The sequence below is a fragment of the Echinops telfairi genome, unplaced genomic scaffold (assembly GCF_000313985.2).
Source record: "Echinops telfairi isolate 266 unplaced genomic scaffold, ASM31398v2 ScPeMD7_12;HRSCAF=54, whole genome shotgun sequence".
Lineage (NCBI taxonomy): Eukaryota > Metazoa > Chordata > Mammalia > Afrosoricida > Tenrecidae > Echinops > Echinops telfairi.
This window is the reverse complement of record NW_022103909.1, coordinates 261,245-279,769: the sequence shown is the minus strand read 5'-3', so window position 1 is coordinate 279,769 and position 18,525 is coordinate 261,245. Positions and strand designations below refer to the sequence as shown.

General features: G+C 43.1%; 1 protein-coding gene across 1 annotated transcript in view; it reads left to right on the top strand.

Annotated features, from left to right (window-relative positions):
• Nucleotides 1-268: 268 nt before the first annotated feature.
• The window catches only part of EIF4B (eukaryotic translation initiation factor 4B), a 27,953-nt gene continuing 9,696 nt past the window's right edge, over nucleotides 269-18,525 (top strand). Inside the window, exons 1-5 of the mRNA XM_004711449.2 lie at nucleotides 269-328; nucleotides 10,199-10,336; nucleotides 11,883-12,091; nucleotides 14,745-14,861; nucleotides 18,082-18,136. Of these exons, the coding sequence (XP_004711506.1) occupies nucleotides 316-328; nucleotides 10,199-10,336; nucleotides 11,883-12,091; nucleotides 14,745-14,861; nucleotides 18,082-18,136 (532 nt within the window). The 5' untranslated portion in view covers nucleotides 269-315. The remainder of the gene's footprint in view (nucleotides 329-10,198; nucleotides 10,337-11,882; nucleotides 12,092-14,744; nucleotides 14,862-18,081; nucleotides 18,137-18,525) is intronic.

Genomic DNA, 18,525 nt, shown 5'->3' with positions numbered 1-18,525 from the left:
CCACGAGGACCCGTCCTGGGCGCAGACCCGGCCTCCCGTCCGCGCGTCCCCCTACGTAAAGCGTGAGGAGCTTCACGACAGCGCAGGCTCCACCCCTTTGGCCACATGTCGCGCTGGTCTTCCCGTCGGACGCAGCGCCGCCTCCTCGCGCAGCTTTACGAACCCAGAGCCGCGCCGCGCCGCCCCGCCCCGCCTCCGGTCTCCCTCCAGCCCTCCCCGCCCCCTCCCAGCCTCGCGTCTGCCAGCCGGACGCGCCCGCTATAATCACGTGACTGCCTCATCCGGGTCCTTTGCGTTCTCTCTCCCTCTCCCAACATGGCGGCCTCAGGTGAGTGAGTGGCCGAGCGCGGCGACGAACCGGGCTCCGAAACCACCTTACCAACCTGATCCAGTGATTACCTGGAGTCGGGGAGCGGGCGGCACCGCTTCCCTTAGAGTTGGGGGCTGCGGCAGGCTGGCGGCTTGGCCATTTTAGGTTGTTGCCACGGGATGTCTAGGGGGGAGGGGAAGGTGCCCTTCCCCTCCCCCTCGCGGCCTTTTCACCCCATCTGCGCGAGGCCGGAGTGGAGGGTAAAGGTGGACCTGACGAGTTGGCGTGAGGAGGAAGCACAGAAAGACCTGCTAGGGGCGCGAGACCTCCTCATGGACCTGATACACTGAGCCCGTGTGAAGGCGTGGAGGAAAGAAGGCGGTTGGCGCGCGGATGGGAGCACGCTAGACCTGGTCTCCAAGGCGCGAGGCCGTTGCGTTCTGGAGTGGGGGCAGGGGAATAAAGGGGGGGACAGTTAGAACGCGAGCGCGTGTCAGTGGAGGGGCGGGAGGGGGGGGTGAGGTTGCGGTGCGCGTGCGCGGTAGGAGGGACCAGGGTAGTGGAGACGGCGCGCCTTGAGAGCTCGCGCGAGTGCCCAGATGGCATGGTTTTACGTGCTTCTGTTGCCCCCTTTTAGGTCCTCCCACTTTCTGTACCTTTACCCTTAGGATACGTGCGACCCAGCCTTTCTCTTCAAAGTGTGCATGTGTTAGGATGGAGGTTGAAGCCCCTGCAGTTAGGTGGGGGTGGGGAGCCCAGTGTGGTGCGCCCACGTGTTGGGAGAGGAAGCAGGGCTGGCAGCCTAGATTTCCCTCTAGGATTTTTGTCTTGTCCCTTCACGTTTTCAAAGAGTGGAAACGTTATGCACTGTTGCAAGGCGTTGGAGATAGCCATGAGCACCATCGGGTCCCTGCTCTTAGGGACCAAACTTTCCTTTTGCATTGAGGTTTGGGAGCTCTTAATGGTAGATTTCACTTCCTCCGCCCCCCCCCCTGTAAATATGTAACTGCTAAGGATGCAGTTAATATACTTTAATTAGTGGTCAGAAATTGGGTTGCTTTCAAGGGCGAATTTTCATTACCTCGCAAATCCTTTTAATGGACTTAAGAGAAGCCGCAGTAAGCTGCAGCATCTTGTAACATTAATTTTTGTTCGGGGAGGGAATATAGTCTTTTGAAGTCCATGGATCCCTTGCTATGTCTTCTCTCTAGGGATTTATCTTTTCTCTTACAAAGAAAGTTAAGGTTGTGTCCAGTGTTGGGGTGACTAGGGTGCTTATGAACATAGTACTTTTCGTTGAATTCTTCAGTGTAGACTGGACAGTTGGCCCAACATTTTAGTACATGTTGCCTCTAATCCTGTGAGGTAGTATAGATAAATGGCAGCCTTCCTTAGCTGAGGAACATGAAATCATTTGTGCAATGTCACTCTGCTTACAGATGGGTGGAGAAGGGCCAAAATCTGTCACCCCCTTGCCTGCTCTTTTCCATTGCTTAGTTGGGAGGATCTTGGTTAGCGTGCTGCCCCAAAGCCTCATCGACATTCTAAGATGCTCTAAGATTGTACATGTTTTCCTCCTGTGGACTAGTAAATTCCTACATCTGTTGCATGCTTATTGTGTCCAGTCTCGTGACTTAATGAAAGATCTATATTCTCCATCTCTGTACTTGTGTGCAAAATTAGCGGGAGAGCACGTTAGCAATTATCTAGCTTATGTCTTCCATCCTGCACCATGTTATGTGAAATTTACACTGGTTGAAGAGATGTGGTCGATCATGTCCTTTTGACTAGGGACACTTCTCAGCTCTGCTTGAGAATATAACTGGCAGTGTGCCCTGGAGAAATTTTAGGGTTACCAAATTTCTTTTTGCCTTTATAATTTTTTTCACTCATTGACTATCAGATGGGTCCGTATTTATAGATGTGGCTATGCTGATGAGACTAAAACACTTTTCGGTATGTTTCCTGGTGGTACCTACTGTCTTGTTGGAAATAGATTTTGTTGATTTTGTGGAAATACGTGATACAATTTCATAGGCCTCTTTTAAGGCTGGAGATTCTTTGCAGCAACAGCAGTGTCCAGTGTGACCCATTGTTGACCTTCAAGAACTGAAAGTACCCCAGGTCTTTATTGCCTGGAAAAATCTTTGGTTTCTGGGAATTTGATCCCTTGAACGAGGTCACTTTAATTCCTTGGTTGGCTTAAGAATACACCCTACTTTGTTCTAGTTCTTTTACTTCTTGAGTCGCAGTGGTAGCATCTATAAAATGGACATAGTTTTTCTGCTTTCCTTTACCGTAGAAAAGAAAGTGCTTGATGCGGGTGAAGACTCCTTACAGCTAAAATGCTTTAAAATTGGGAGCTGTACTTATGCACCAGTCATTTATTTGCCTAGCACTTCAAAATGCTATTGAATGGCATTTTTATGGAGAAAGGTGGTGTCCCTAATTGTTTTCAAATGGTTTTGATCTACTGGCATCTTCCTGTTTATTGATTATAATGTACTTGGTCTCTTCATTACCATGTAGTTACCCAAGTGGTGTCCCCTAGATTCAGAAGACAGACTAAAACTTGGGGGAATTCAAAGCCAAATACAGAGAGCAGAATATTGTTTCTGGCTAATACCGATAAAAAGTGTGTCTTGCCATAAAATGCCCTATTATATCTTAGGATATAATTATTATTTTCATTATCTTTTATCTTATCATTATCTTTTCATGATTGTGGGATGAAAATAACATCAGAATATATCAAGACCCAAATACTTGTTTTTAATTGAGTGTATGTCTGCAGTTATGAATACACAAGCAGGTTCCATTTCTTAGTAATAAAAACTCTTATCATTGGGTCGATTCCAACTCTGACCCCTGTATGGCAGTAGAACAGTCCTGTGAGCTTCCCAGCCTGTGAATCTTCACTAGTCTCAACTGGAGTAGGGCGCCTCGCTTTCCTCCTGCAGAGCTGCTGCTGGTGTGGGTAGCCCCCCAGTAGGTAACCTATTAAGCAACCAGGGCTCCTCTTAGATTTGTACTAGAAACTGAGTGTCTCCAGGGGGATAAAGGAGCTCTTGATTTCGTGTAGATCATCCTTTTGAAACTACCGCCTTAGAAAGATGAAGCTTTCTGATCTTATAAACATTTAGTCTCGGAAACCTACAGAGACCTTGTCCTTGACAAGCATGCAGTATCGTGTTTTCTTTAAATTGTCCATGAAGAAGTTGGGCATGTGGGAGGTTTTGTGAACACAGAATCTGAGTTTCTAAATCTTGACCAGTCTTTATTCTCTAAACTGCACAGTGCGGCAAAGGTGCAAGGCATCTTAACTTGATAGTGCATTGTAGGGCAGTCTTCTAGGCGCTAAACAGTATAAGGTCCACTGGTATTTGGGTGTGTTGCATGGATGTATACAATACTGGGGAGCTGCAAAAAGTTTGTGGAAGATTAGGATTAAAAGATAACAGATTTTTTTAAACCCTTTCATTCTCAAAAAAAACTTCACTATTTAATAACAGATTCTTTTTAACCAAATCAAGTAGATGTCCCAGGCATGTTGGCAGTCACTTTCCGTTTCCTCCTTCCCCGCTCCTGGTGACCACTAATGGACTCTCTGGCTCTATGGATTTTCCTATTCTGGACTTCCGAAGGAGCTCCGGTGGCACAGTGGTTACAAGTTGGGGTACTAGCCACATAGTTGACTGTTCAAAATCACCAGCAGCTCTGTAGGAGAAAGACTGGGCTTTCTTACCCTTAAACCGTTACAGTCTTGGAAACCCTCATAGGGGTCACTATGAGTCATCATAGACTCGAGGGCAGTGAGTTTGGGGTTTTGGACATTGGCGGAAGAGCCTAGTGGTGTGGGGTTATGTGTTGGGCTGCTAACTGCAAGGTCAGTAGTTTCAAACCAGCAGCATCTCCAAGGGAGAAAGGACTTACTACTCCCATCAAGAGTTAAGTGTCTCAAAAAGCTTTGGTCTAAAGATTAAACTCGGAATAAAGTGGCTATAACCCCCACCTTAAGAGAAGAAAAGTTCTTATTGCTTGGTCCTCTGTTTATAACACAAAGCAAAGTAGTATTTTCTTAGTTAAATGTTAACCAAAAAGTATATATATGAGTTAGCATCTCAGCACTTACCTGGGCAGTTCTACCCTGTCCTGTGGGGTAGCAGTGAGTCAGCATTGACTCAGTGGCAATGAATTTGGTTTTTGGACATTATAACTAACCTTTTTTGTTTAGTATATTTAGTATGTTTAGTATATTTTCAAGGATCATTATATTGTAAGATGAATCAGTACACTTACTGTTTTGATAACCTCTTGTGTAAATATACCACATTTTATCTGTTCATCAGCAGGTAGATATTTGGATTGTCCTTTTTGAGAAGCTGTAATGCTGCTTCTCAACATTTCTCTGCTGGTTTTATGATAACAGTCTTTGATGACTCTTATTACTAAAACATTCTAAAAGTTGATCTGGTCCGTGGGTGGTATCATCTCACTGTCAATTAGTGTTACTATTAGAGGAGTATCGGGAAATGCCCTGATAAGAAAAACTGAGGAAGCATACTCTCTCCATGTGCTACCCTGCCATCAAGTCGTGTCTAACGCATAGTGACCCTGTCCTTGGCCAGAGCAGATAACCTCATCTTTCTCTTACAGAACATTTGATGAGTTTGGACCACCGACCTTGCCATTTCCAGTCCAGCACTTAGCCAGCTGTGCCACTCTGTTTATTGCTGTTGCTTTCCTGTTACTGTAGTTTAGATAGGCTTTTCCTTTTATTTATTGGCGTGAAAATGACATTTAAAACAGTGGTTCTCTACTAGGGATAACCTTGTAACCTTGGCTCTTCACCTCTAAGGGACCTTGGGCAACATCTGGAGACATTTGGTTGTCACATCGAGAAGAGGATAGGAGGCCAGAGATGATGCTGTTGGGCAAGTCCATTTTGAGACCCAGGGACCCTGTGTGCCCCGCAAGACCTGGTCCTGCCCACGCTCAGCAATTGTTAGGTTGCAGCCTCTCTGTCATTCCATCTCATCAGGGATCTTCTCTTCTCCCTGCTGACCTCTGTGCCCCAAGTCCTTTTCCTGAGACGCGTCTCTTTTGAGGAACATTCTGACTACTTCTCCAAGGCATATTTGTTTGTTCTCTGACGGTCTGTGATGATTTCGGTACTCTGCTTCAAGTGCATCATCTCTGATCTTGCTTGTGTCTGGTTTTCACATGCATATGAAGTGTTGGAAGATACTTTGACGAAATTTTGTGCGAGTCCTCATTTTTGGCAAGTACAGTTATGTCCAATCCTGGTGCCACTTTGAGAGAGAGGAAAAAAAGATGGACACTAGGTAATACGGGGAGTTGGGCTCTTGGCTGGAAACGGTCAGCAGTTCGAACCCAGCAGCTACTCCAAGGGGAAAGGATGGCACTTTGTGCACAAAAACTCAAGGGGGTGGGGGGGGGCAGTCTTACAGATTCACACCCCAAAATGCATGAGACAGCCCCTCACAACAAACTTACTCTACCTAAAATATCCTTTGTGCTGAAATTGAGAAATCCTAGCTTAGAGACAATGATACTTACTTTTATATGCATCAGATCAAACCCTTTTCATTAAGAAGGCCACAAAAGTTTTCTCTATAAGACTTCCAGACAATGCTTGGAGAAATAACTTCACTTTTAAAAGATCTTTGGTCTAACCTATGTAAGTACAGGTATAGGAGCCCCGATGGTGTAGTATGTTGCGTGTTCAGCTGCTTAACCATAACTTCAGCTGCTCGAATCCATTCAGCCAGTCCTCGGGAGAAAAATAGGACTGACATTCTACTCCCATAGAGTTAACAGTCTCAGAAACTGTCATATAGGGTCACTGTGAATTGGAACCAATTCTGTGGTCTTGGATATTTGGGAAGCCTGGGTATGCACTGTTCATCGGCCACAATACATTCTGTGAAATCAGATGTGTGGGAACCTCGTACGCACTGCCTTTGTTTGCCCTCTGGAGGAACTGGCAATGGCGGTGGCTGGCTGGCTGGCTGATGGGAGCTGAGAGGAAGCAGGTGAGGGTGGAACAAGAGCCCCAGAAGAACCCTGCTCCAGACAGCAGGAGAGCCTGGGCCCAGGCTCACACCCTGTTCATGCTCCAGTGCTGCAAGCGTGGGTTAGGAGAAAACAAACCAGGGCTGCTTGTGTTTTTAAAGGGTACTAATCTTTTGGGGCCACGGACATAAATGCTGTCTCACAAAGCAACACATACCTGATTGTAAAGAGCTTAACAGGTGCCTGGAATAGACGTGTTTACTGTTCCTTGAAAAACCCTAGGAAGCGGTTCTGTGCACATGGGTCACCATGAATTGAAATCAACTTGATGACAACTAATAATTATAATTAAGGCAGAAGGCAGAGATTTAATTAATTTCTGGAACTTGTGGGGTGGGTTGGTTTCTTTAATCCAGGAGGTAGTGAGTTAGCTTTTTGACTGATTCCCATAAGATTTAAGGAAATTGACGTTAAACCCGTTTCATCATTGTAGCAAGACATCCAAATACACACTGGAGCACTAAACAAATGTTTACTTACAACGGGGAGAGAAGCACTGTTGAAACCCTGCGCTGTGTTCAGTGCTGGAGGTCAGAGCAAAGGGCAGGGAGGTTTTAGAGACCATCACACCTGGCAAATGCTGGCACCCTCTGGATTTGTTGGTCTTATATTTGAAGGGCCAGTTTCTTTCAAGCTGCTGCTTAGATTCTGATGGAATCAATGCTGCTGTTAGATTTTAAGAAACATAAATGATTTTTTTTTGTCCCTGAAAAGTTTACTCTGGTTGAGGGATTGGAGAACAGGAGAGAAAGATGGTTTAATCTTTTTAAAATAGTCAAAGGTAAAAGTTGAAACCCTAATCTATAAAGTTGATGAAAACCTAAATCACAGACCATAGTGTTGTTCTTATGTTGAACTTGACCTCCTTGTATGGACTGGCTACCAATGACAGCAGGCTGATAATTTCGTATTAGCTGGTGATAATCAGCTAAGCCCCACGAGGCGAGAGATGATGTGTTTTATCTGAGAGGGTGTGAAACAAACTAGCCTGTGCTGACACTTTTTCTCACGGGTCTTGTTCAGATTTGTTGGTTAGCTTCACATTTCCCCTAGACAAGTGGTTCGCAGCCTTCCTAATGCCTCGACCCTTTAATACAGTTCCTCGTGTTGTGGTGACCCTCCAACCACAAAATTGTTTTCATTGCTACTTCATAACTAATTTTGCTGCTGTTATGAATCAGGCCACCCCTGTCAAAGGGCGGAACCACAGGTTGAGAACCACTGCCCTAGACTTTTGCATATGAGCTAGGTGTAATGCCATTGCTGCTATAGGCCCGACATTTAAATAGTTTTATTTCAAAGCTGTAAATAGATTAAATATGACTTGATCATAAATGATATTTTGGAACAAAATTAAGGTTCTCACTACAAAGAAATATGGAAACTTTACATTCCAAAAACCGTATTTTATCTGTATTATTACACGTTCACCTGCTTTGAACATTGAAATAACAGTACTTCGAGTTAACTTTTTGTGAATTTAGTGACAGCTTACAGAGCAAATCATCAGTTTTACATTGGTAATTCATAACATTTCATTTTGTCTCACTCATTGCAATCCCTCACAATAACATCACTCACTCCACTTCCTTTCCGTTGTTTCCTGTCTCCATTGCTCCTCCTCTCTGAACTTTGTCCTTGGGTGATCACAAATGGTTGATTATTTTAAGATGTGGTGCCTTACTAATGATTGTTTCCCTTTTGTTGTTGTTCCTTAGGTGCCATTAAGTCTAATCCAACACATTGTGACCCTATGCACACAGAGCCCCCACACATCGCTAGGCCCTACACCGTCCTCATCCTCCCAGTTGATGCTATGTTACTCACTGTGTCGATCCATCTACCCGTGAGGGTTGCCTTCCCCCTTTTTTTTTGCTGACCCTCCACTTTATAGGCATGATGTCCTTTTCCAGGCCTGATCTCTTGCGAACAGAGACTGAGGTCTCACTACCCTTGTTTCTTAGCGCCATTCTGGTTGTACTTCTTCCCGGGCAGGTTATTTCTTCTGGCCATCTGTGGTCCTCTCAATGCTCTTTACAAATGCCATCATTCAAATGCATCCGTTCTGTTTCCTTACACCCTGTCCAACTTACACACACACACACACACACACACACACACACACACACGGCTACTGAAAATACCATAGCTTGGGCACAGAGTGAAAGGATGCATGGAGATAGCTGATGCAAGGGTTTATAGGGGTTGGAGATAGGAAGATTGAGGGGGTTTGGGGAGTAAGCAATGAAAGGCGGAACACTAGAACTAATTGTGATTATACAGCTAGCTCATTTTAAAGGCGATTTAATCATGGGGAGAAAATGTTCTAAAATTGATTGTGGTGATGATTGTACACCTATTGTGTTAAATGCAGATTCAGTGTTGATAAAAAATGTAAAACAGGAAAAAGGAAGCAAATACCATGGCTTGGGTAAGATGCACCTTAGTCTTCAAAGTGACGCTCTTGCTCATCAATGCCTTGAGATCTAGTGCCCAGTATTCCCTTATAGACCTATCTGGTTTGGCTGAAAATTGGATTCTGGGGTGAGTTTAAATGATGGCTGCTGGCTTAGGGTTTTGAGTTTTTTTCCACACCCTTCCCTACTCTAATCAGGACCCTTCTAATGTGATTCCTTTCATAGCACTTGGGCATCATCTAGTTCTTCTGGTCTCAAGGTTATAGAGACTGATGTATGCATGGTCCATTAGTTCTTTAGACTAATTGTTTCTATTTGTCACCCACTTTCAGACAGGAAGAGACCAAGACTTGGATGATTTTATGCCCATTGACCTTGTGCCTTGGGTCCCCTAAGGTTACTGAGCCCTAGAGAGAGTTCTGAGGACTAATGGGGGGGTGGGGGGCATTTGAATGTGTTGGTTGTGAGGGTTTTCTTGTCTTTTCCTCAAGTATAGCTCATCCTCGTGTGGTAATAGAGACTACTTCATGAAGGAGCGAGGGAAAAAATGAGCTGATACCAAGGGCTCAAGTAGAAAGCAAATGTTTTTAAAATGATGAGGGCAACAAATGTACAAATGTGCTCGACACGATGGATGTGTGGGTTGTGATGAGAGTTGTATGAGCCCCCAATAAAATGATTTTTTTTAAAAGAGAAGATAGTATTTTACCGAAAAGGGGCAATAACCTCAAACTACAGCACGCGGGCCACATGAGACCCACCGAGGACATTTATCTGGCCCCACCAGGTGTTTTTGCCCTGTTTGTTTTTTTACTTCAAAATAAGATATGTGCAGTGTACATAGGAATTTGTTCATAGTTTTTGTTTGTTTGTTTTTTGAACTATAGTCCGGCCCTCCAACGGGTCTGAGGGACAGTGAACTGGCCCCATTTAAAAAGTTTGAGGACCCCTGCTCTAAGGTCTGTGAGTCTTTGGGCGTGGTATACAGACTACGTTAGTGTTTTATTTATCCTTGTGTCCCAGGAGCTACAAATGTAAAGTCTTAAAAAGTCATTGCTGAATTAATCATCTCAAAAGTCATGTGAATGATCCTAGTAATAAAAGGCTGTCCTCACCCCAGTCAAGGGGCTCCTTGTTTCCTGTAACTTTCTTTCCGTTGGTTGGTTGGTTCCTAACTTACTGTTGGGTGCTTCTTTGCCTTTATAGTATATATTCTCTGAGTGATATCTATAGTATTTCTTCATCTGGTTCTTACGGGCCTGAATGGGTGTTTTGGTTTTTTGGGTTTTTTCCTTTAGCACTTTTTTGTTGTTGTTGTGCAATTCTGTAAATGCCCAAGTATTGATAAATAATTGTTCTTTTGCCTTTAAAATAGCAAAAAAGAAGAATAAGAAGGGGAAGACAATCTCCCTAACAGACTTCCTGGCTGAGGATGGGGGGAGCGGTGGAGGAAGCACCTATGTCCCCAAACCAGTCAGCTGGGCTGATGAAACAGATGACCTGGAAGGAGATGGTAATTTTTGTTTCATTTTCTTTCTTTTTTTTTTTTTTTTCCATCATTTTCAGTCATTATCTTCTGGATAAAATCTACTTCATTAGTAACTTGCAAATCAAGTTAATTAAATGGGTTTTTCTTCAAGGTACACATTTATGGTTAATGTTTTATAGGGGTGTAGACAGCCCTTGTTCATAGGTGTTTGGAATTTTTTATAATTAAGAGGGCCACAGCTGCTCTTCTGGATAAAAGTGACTGTCCTCCCTGACAAAAACTTGAGTCTCGGGAACCCCAGGAAGCAGTTCGCTGTTTCTCCTCAGGTTGCTGTAAGTCAGAATCAGTGGCAATTGATTGGGTTGGGTTTTAGAGAGAGTCTGTGTCTGTCAGTCAGATTTGGTCTCAGGTTTATGTTATTAAGACTTGGTTGGGTCCCAAGTGATTAAGAAGTACACTTTTAGTGATTCTAGCCCTTGACGTAATAACAGATTTTTCTCACGTTTCTCTTCACAGTTTTATTAGCACTGCATCCACATGTACAATTATCACCACATTCAATTCTAGAACATACTTTACCTTGTGCTCATTGTTATTGGTATATGATTATATATTTTTTCTAATTGTGGCCAAAAAATATATCCAACAAAATGGTCTCTAATTCCACAACTTTTACATGTATGATTCAGTGTAGAGTATCTTTTTAAAAATTCCTTCCTGGCCTAACATTGTGTGTCCTCACAGAAGGATCTGTGCCAGTAGTGGCAGTAGAGCCTCGGGAATGTACTAGAGCTGCGGAGTCATCTATTCTAGGAAGGACCTAGTCGAAAGAACCACAGTAGTCTGAGGAAGAGAAGGCAGGGTAGTCATTAGAGTGGGGATACACAGGGGTCATTGGCATGTCATTTGGACGAGTTCTGTGCCTTCAGGGAGCAGAGAAACAGACAGGAGCCATTCTTTATAATTAGCACGTATGACCGAAAATTTATTGCAGTCATTTTTTATTAAAAGCTTTTATTGCGTTCTGAAGAATGCTTTTTACTTTTGTGACCTATTTTTCATAATGGAAATAAGTATTTCCTATAATCTTTTCATACGTGAAGTGTTGATATTTGCATTGTAAATAGATGTGCACTGCTGTGAGTTGGGGTTGTTTGGTGGGGTGGGGGTGGCACAGAAAAGCCATTACAAAATACTTCTCCAGCCTAGAGGTAGGGATTTGAGTTAGTTGTTAGTGGTGGTTAAATGCATTGGAGGTTAGAGGTGGACAGGTTGAGTCATAACCTATAAAGTACCTGGCACATGATTAGTAGTGGCAGTTAGCCTTGTTTCTTTACTGGATAAGAATTAGAGTAATTCTTTCAACAAACGCCTGAGCCGTTAAAGGCTTTGAAAGAATTAAAAACAAGACATGACTACATTACTAGACTATTAACATTTCAGAAGCATTTTCTATTTTAAATTGCCCTTATTTATTTGTTTTAATATCTGGCAAGTAGCACAAAGTCCTGTTCTGTTAGTGCTGGTGTGAAGGTTTTTTCTGATTTCCTATATCTACTTTCTATCCTAGTTTCCACCACTTGGCACAGTAATGATGATGACGCGTATAGGGCACCTCCAATTGACCGTTCTATCCTGCCCACTGCTCCACGGGCTGCTCGGGAACCCAATATTGACCGGAGCCGTCTTCCCAAATCGCCACCCTACACTGCTTTTCTAGGGAATCTGCCCTACGATGTGACAGAAGACTCAATTAAGGAATTCTTTAGAGGATTAAATGTAAGTGTAAGAGTTGGCCATAAACTAGGTGATGGCGGAGGGGTGTAGCATATTAGTAGTGACTGCCCCGGACGTGCTGTGGTGAAAAAGACTCGGGTTGTGACTGGGTTTGGAAGAAATGTGTTTGTGGCTAAGTGGTATTTCGGGCCTTTGAGAATGTTCTTGACCTACACCATTGGGCCTTTTTAGCATAATGAGTTAAATAGCTTCCTGTTACAGAGAGGATCTCTTGGAAAACTATTAACTCTTCTCATAAAGAAATTTAAAGGTGGAGGAGCTGGTATCAAGGAGTTCGAGAAGGAAAAGAGTGTCTTGATATTGTGGTACTAGTTGTAAAGTACTGCTTGATGTAATTGATATGATACCTGTATTAGCTCCCTAAAACAGTTTTGAAAAAAAATAAGTAAATACCCCCCCAAAAAGGAAGAAATTTAAAGGTGAAGATGCTTACAAACTGTCCAAAAATGGAAAGACAACTTTCTTTTAACTTAGCTGTTTTGTTACTGATACTCAAACTTGTATCTAAATTGCTTGATTCTTTGTATGTTTGTTACCTGGAGTGTTTGCTGAGAGCTTAGTGGGGTGTTTATACGCTTGTTTTTAAAAGCCCGAGGCAGAATATTTGGAAACTGGTTTACAAGGTGGCAAAAAGATGTTAAGGAAAGTGAATATAGAGGTGTTCAGATGCTCCTTTGCCTAACTTTCATTAAAAAGTACTTAGGAAATCAGAAAACAAAAGTAATAAACCTATTTCCGATTCTGTTGTGGTTTTCTCTGGGGTCTTTACCACAGATGAGATGCTTTAAAATGCCTTTCCTCTAAGAATTGGCTTTGTTTTTGACTCTTCCCATGTGTTTCGGTTCTTGAGGTCTTTGTTTCCAAGGTGGCTGATACTACCGACGAGGACGCTAGGGTGATCCCAAAAAACTATCACCAAGTGGATGCCGACTCATAGCGATCCTTCCTGTGGGACAGGCTGGAACGAGAAGTGCCCCTACGGGTTTCTGAGACGAACTCTATGGGAATAGAAAGCCTCCACTTTGTCCCATAACACGGCTAGGAGAGCAGATTCCTACACTATCTTGGGCGGTGCGCTGTAGTACAAAAGTGCTTAGTTGCCAGGAGTGCTAAGTCATTTGTTTCCTGAAAGGGGCCAGTTGGCCCAACAAATTTGGACACCTTGTACCCTAGATCATGTTCTCTGCGTGGACCACTAGTTTCTGTCATCTGCATTTCTGATTGGCTGTTTTGGCTACTGCCTGTAAATCTCTGTATAAGCCTTGAATACAACCACAAGGGTGGCCTGTATTTTAGTTCACTCTTGTGGCTTTTTAAATAGAACGTTGGCTAACCTTTGGCCTTTTGCGGTGGTTCACCTGTTGTAGAACTGGTTGGCTGCTAAAGCTAGCTCCCCTTTTTTATTTTATTGTTTCTTGCTCCTTTTACTGCTCCCATGAAGGGTTAGTCTCTGAAACCCACAGGGCAGATCCACCCTGTCCTCTAGGGTCCATGTGAGTCAGAATCCACTTGACAGCTGTGAGTCTTTGAGTTATAAGAAAACCTGTATCTTGGAAGCCAGAATGAAGTATCAAATCAGTGATCCAGAATATTTACTTAATATGCAAGGTGTTGAAGAAATGAGGTCCAGCAAGAAAAGAAAACACATGAAGAATGTTAAGATGGAAAGAAAATAGTATGGTGGGGGAGGGACAGGGAGACTTGAAATTCAAAATGGAGATTGCAAACCCATTCGTTTGTAGATGATCAATAATTAAAGAATAGTACCAAGGAGTGTGGTGTGAAAAGGCTCCAGGGTAGAGTGCAAACTTTGTTACAAAACACATGTTGACTTCAAATTAAAACCAGATTAGTGTAAATTTTCCCCACTCAAATGTGAGAATTCCTTGGTTTTCCATCTCGGAATTTTGTAGGTGTTAGGAGTGTGGTGGCAGGCCAGTGTTGGATTCAGTCCAGCTGTTTATAAATGAGCTGTGGTGCCGAAGGGCTAACCACTTGGCTTAAAGGTTGGTAGTTCAACCCCATCCACTGATGCCACAGAGGGACAGGTCTCCTGGTGATCTGCTCAAGGATTATTGAAACACACACACCCCAAAAAACCGTGTGGGGTAGTTCTGTCTCAGTGAATGCTATGACTTGAAATATGCACCCAGCAGCAACTGGGTGGTGGGTGGGTGTGCGCACGCGCACCCCCTAATAAAGTTCCTCAGATGTGTAAATTCTTTGAAAAATAAACTGCCCAGAAAAGTTGGGCCAAAAAGCTTTAATTTATGAGAGATGAACTTTGGAAATATATACTAAAGCCACCTAAAAATAAATTATGTGAAGAGGTCACTGAAGAAGTAATTAGGGAATGGGCAGTTGCTCTTAATTGAGGGGAAAAGTGAATTGTGGATTTCCGAGACTTAACTCTTTATAAGAATAACTCTTTATCCTAAGGAGTGGCATCAGTGCTAAATTAATAGGGTTCGACATTCAAAGGGCATAAATAGCGTATACTGAAATTGTTCTCCCTCTTTATTGGTTTCCCCTTGAAGACAACCAGGACGTATGTATTCAGAGAAATGCATTTTGTGCGCGGTAGTAAAAAAGAAGTGAACAGGATGGTTTACCAAATATTTTCTGTTTCTTCCAGATCAGTGCTGTGCGCTTACCTCGTGAACCCACCAATCCGGAGAGATTAAAAGGTTTTGGCTATGCTGAGTTTGAGGACCTGGACTCCCTGCTCAGTGCCCTGAGCCTCAATGAAGAGGTAAAGTAAAGAGTTCTAGTGCAAGTCTTGATTTAAAACACACACTAAGGATAAAGTCTTTTTGTCCTCAGTGCCTCTTAGCCTTGCTGATTGCTGTCTCTCTCCGTGGTCCCTGGCCTTTACTCATTATGTGGAACAGAAGCGTATTGCTCCATCTGGGCACCTTCATGCAGGAATCTCGAGTGTGCTTCACTCCTGGCTCTTCTTTCCTTGGTGTTAGTGGGGTTCTTTTCTCCTGCTTCTGAGATGACCCACTTTATACCTGAGGAACTAGACGCTTCTACACCTTACTTGCATGTTCCCGAACCCAGTCATTTGGTGGGCGTTACGAACACTGGACAGAAGAGCCATGTCAGGTCATTTCACTTCACTGTCTCAAGCATGATGGATGTCCTTTTCCAGGGTCTGTTTGGGAATTCCTGATAATATGCCCAATGGACATGAAATGAAGTCTCCCCAATCATTGATTCTAGGAGGCCTTTTAGAGCATATAAGAGGATAAAAATTTAATTTTCTAATCTTACTGTGTTGTTCTTGTTTTTAATCCATCACTTGCACCCAACCTCCAACAAATCATAGCTCACTTTTGAATTTCAGAAAACCCTGATGCTTTAGGAGAGGTACTCTAGGGAACACCTGTGGAAGAAACTCAGCATATGAAGTCATTTAGCAAAATCACTAACACTCGTTTATTTATTCACAAGCTGGCTGTGCATCTCATAGCCCTCCCCCCCTCCCCAAGATAGGACCCGATCCAAGCAAAAAGAAGTTTTTATCTGTTGAAAAATTATTGTATATGTAGCCGAAAGGAATTACTGAAAGCCAAATGAAGGTTGTACATGATAGAGGGGCAGGAGGAAAGTAAAAAGAAATAGAGGAAAGAACTAGGAGGCAAAAGGCATTTATAGAGGTATAAACATAGGCGTGTACACATGTATTTATTATTGATATACAATGATAGGAATATAAGTCTACATATATTTATAGGTTAAGTATTAAGGTAGCAGATGGACATTGGGCCTCTCTACTCAATCCTCCCTCAACGCAAAAATACTTTGTCTAATAACCTGGCATTCTGTGATGCTCACCTTCCAGACATGATTGCTAAAAACAAAAATGCATAAGTTAATGTGAAGAAAGCTGATGGTGCCCAGCTATTACAAGATATAACATCTGGGGTCTTAAAGGCTTGAAGTTACACAAGCGGCCATCTAGCTGGAAAGTAGCAAAACGTACATGGAAGAAGCACGCCAATCCATGGGATCAGGTATCAGAAGACCCAAAACAAGCAACCATTTCTATGCGGACGAGGGGGTCGGGATGGAGACCCAACGCCCACCTGTAGACAATTGGACATCACCCTCACAGAAGGGTCACAAGGAAGGGAGCCAGCCAGGGTGCAGTATAGCACCGACAAACCACAACATTCCTCTAGTTTGTTAATGCTTCCTCCCCTCCCCCACTGTCATGACCCCAGTTCTATCTTACAAATCTGGCTAGACCAGAGAGAGCATGTAAACGTGCAGATTAGAGCTCTCAGCACAGAATCCCGGACAGATAAGCCCCTCAGGACCGAGTATGAGAGTAACCATACCATGAGGGAGGGGGGTGGGGGGGACGGATCACAATGATCAACAAACACCCAGGGGACGAACAACAGAAAAGTGGGTGAAGGGGAATGGTAGCTGGTGATGTAAAATATGAAAATAAAAATAATGTAGAAGTACATTTAGGGTGGGGGGAAGGAAGCTGATACCAAGGGTTCAAGTAGAAAGAAAATATTTTGGAAATGATGGCAGCATATGTACAAATGTGCTTGATACAGTGGATGTATGGATTGTTAAAAGCTGTAAGAGCCCCTGGTAAAATGATTTATTTTTTAAAGTTGTTTTTTTTTTTTTAAGAAAAATTGTCGCGTAAGCCCTGAAATCTCCAAATTGTGGTAGTTGTTGTGACTGCCGCCTCTTAACTCCAGGAGCCCCTCTTTATTGAGAAGATCATTTCCTGTACTATAAATTTATACTCCAAAATGCCATTTATTTAGATTTGAAGTCGACAATTACTAAAAACATTTTTGCTGTTTTATAATTGTATACCATCACAGTAATTGAAGTAAGTGTGGAGGAAGGAAAGATTTGTGTAGTTAAATCAATACATGGAAGGCTGTCACATTGTTAGTGTATTTTATTAACATTACTAATCTACAACTTGACCTCTTAGTCTGAGTAAGAAAAGGGTACACCATGTAATTGTTTCTATTGGAGGTTTATTGGCGTGATTGCTGCTTAAAATATCATGGTTTCAGTGTGGTGCTTTGGTTGTGTAGAGATGTCATCGTGGCTGTATTTAATGATCCCAGGTGTTCATAACTAAAATTTATTGTTATCCTTCTTCATCTGTAGACTCTACTATGAATTGAGGAAAAATCATCAGTAGAGTAATTGGGTTGCTCTTTTACTTAATATTAAAAAATATATAAGTAATGGTATGGGAAAGGGAAACCAGAGGCTGTCTCTGGGGGAACTGATTTACCAAGAGGTAATATTGAGTGAAAGATTCCGAGACTTTGAGTAGAGACCATGCTTTGTCCAACTTTGCCTAGTGCATAGGTATTGTTAATACAGCAAAGCGAACACTGCCCAGTCCTGTACCATCCTCACGTTCCTTGCTGTTGTAGCCAGTGTCAGTCCGCTTGTAAAGGGTCTTCTTCTTTTTTCGTTGACCCTCTGCTTTACCGAGCACCGTGTCCTTCTCCAGGCACCGGGTCCCCCCTGATACACATGCTTGAGGTACATAAGACAAACCTGACCATCCTTGTTTATAAGGAGCATTCTGTTGTAAGGGCTCCACAAATGTTTGAGTAATTGTAGTGGGCTGAGATAAAAGCCTTTTATGTTTAACTAGTTGTCTAGGACTTGTTTTTACACTTGACACAATGTTGTGGATAGTGAAAGTATTCTATGAAATTTGGTTTTGTTAAACAGTAAGATGGTTGACCCTAAATTAGGATCATTTAAGCCCAACTTAAAGGAGTTATTTCCATTTTTAAGCCTTTTTAAAGGATTCTTTAGCTAATGGGTAGGCGTGTTAGTTAGATTACAGTGATTTTCCTTTATTTTCCTTCCCCCAGTGCTTCTGCTATGCCCAGACGTTCAAGGTCACTCATGGGATTTGTGCATAATGGGGCGAAAGGTTGGTTAATATGGTCCTATGCTCTCAGTCTCTAGGTAACAGGAGAATTCGAGTGGATGTTGCTGATCAAGCACAGGATAAAGGTAAGAAATGGCCTGTTTTGCTGTGATCCTAGGCTAACAAAGTTGGGGTGTCCTTAGACATTTTTGATAGAGGTGGACAGTGGAAGCCCTATCTGAATCTAGAGTGGCTTTCAGCAAAGGACCGTTTTGGCTGTCACAGGGAAAGGTTGGGGAGAGTGCTGTTGTATCTGATGGATGGAATCCACAGATGCTACAAACACCCCATAGAATAGCTGCCACTCCCCAACAAAGAATTGTGCCCCACAGTGTAACAGTGAAAGGCTGGTCCAGGACTGCAGGCCTAAGGTGAGAGAAAGCTGTAGCAGTCTGCTTCAGTTAAGCTAGAACCCCGAAAACCTAGTGGGGTGGATCCCTCTTGTATGGGCCCCTGTGAATCTGAATTGCCCGCA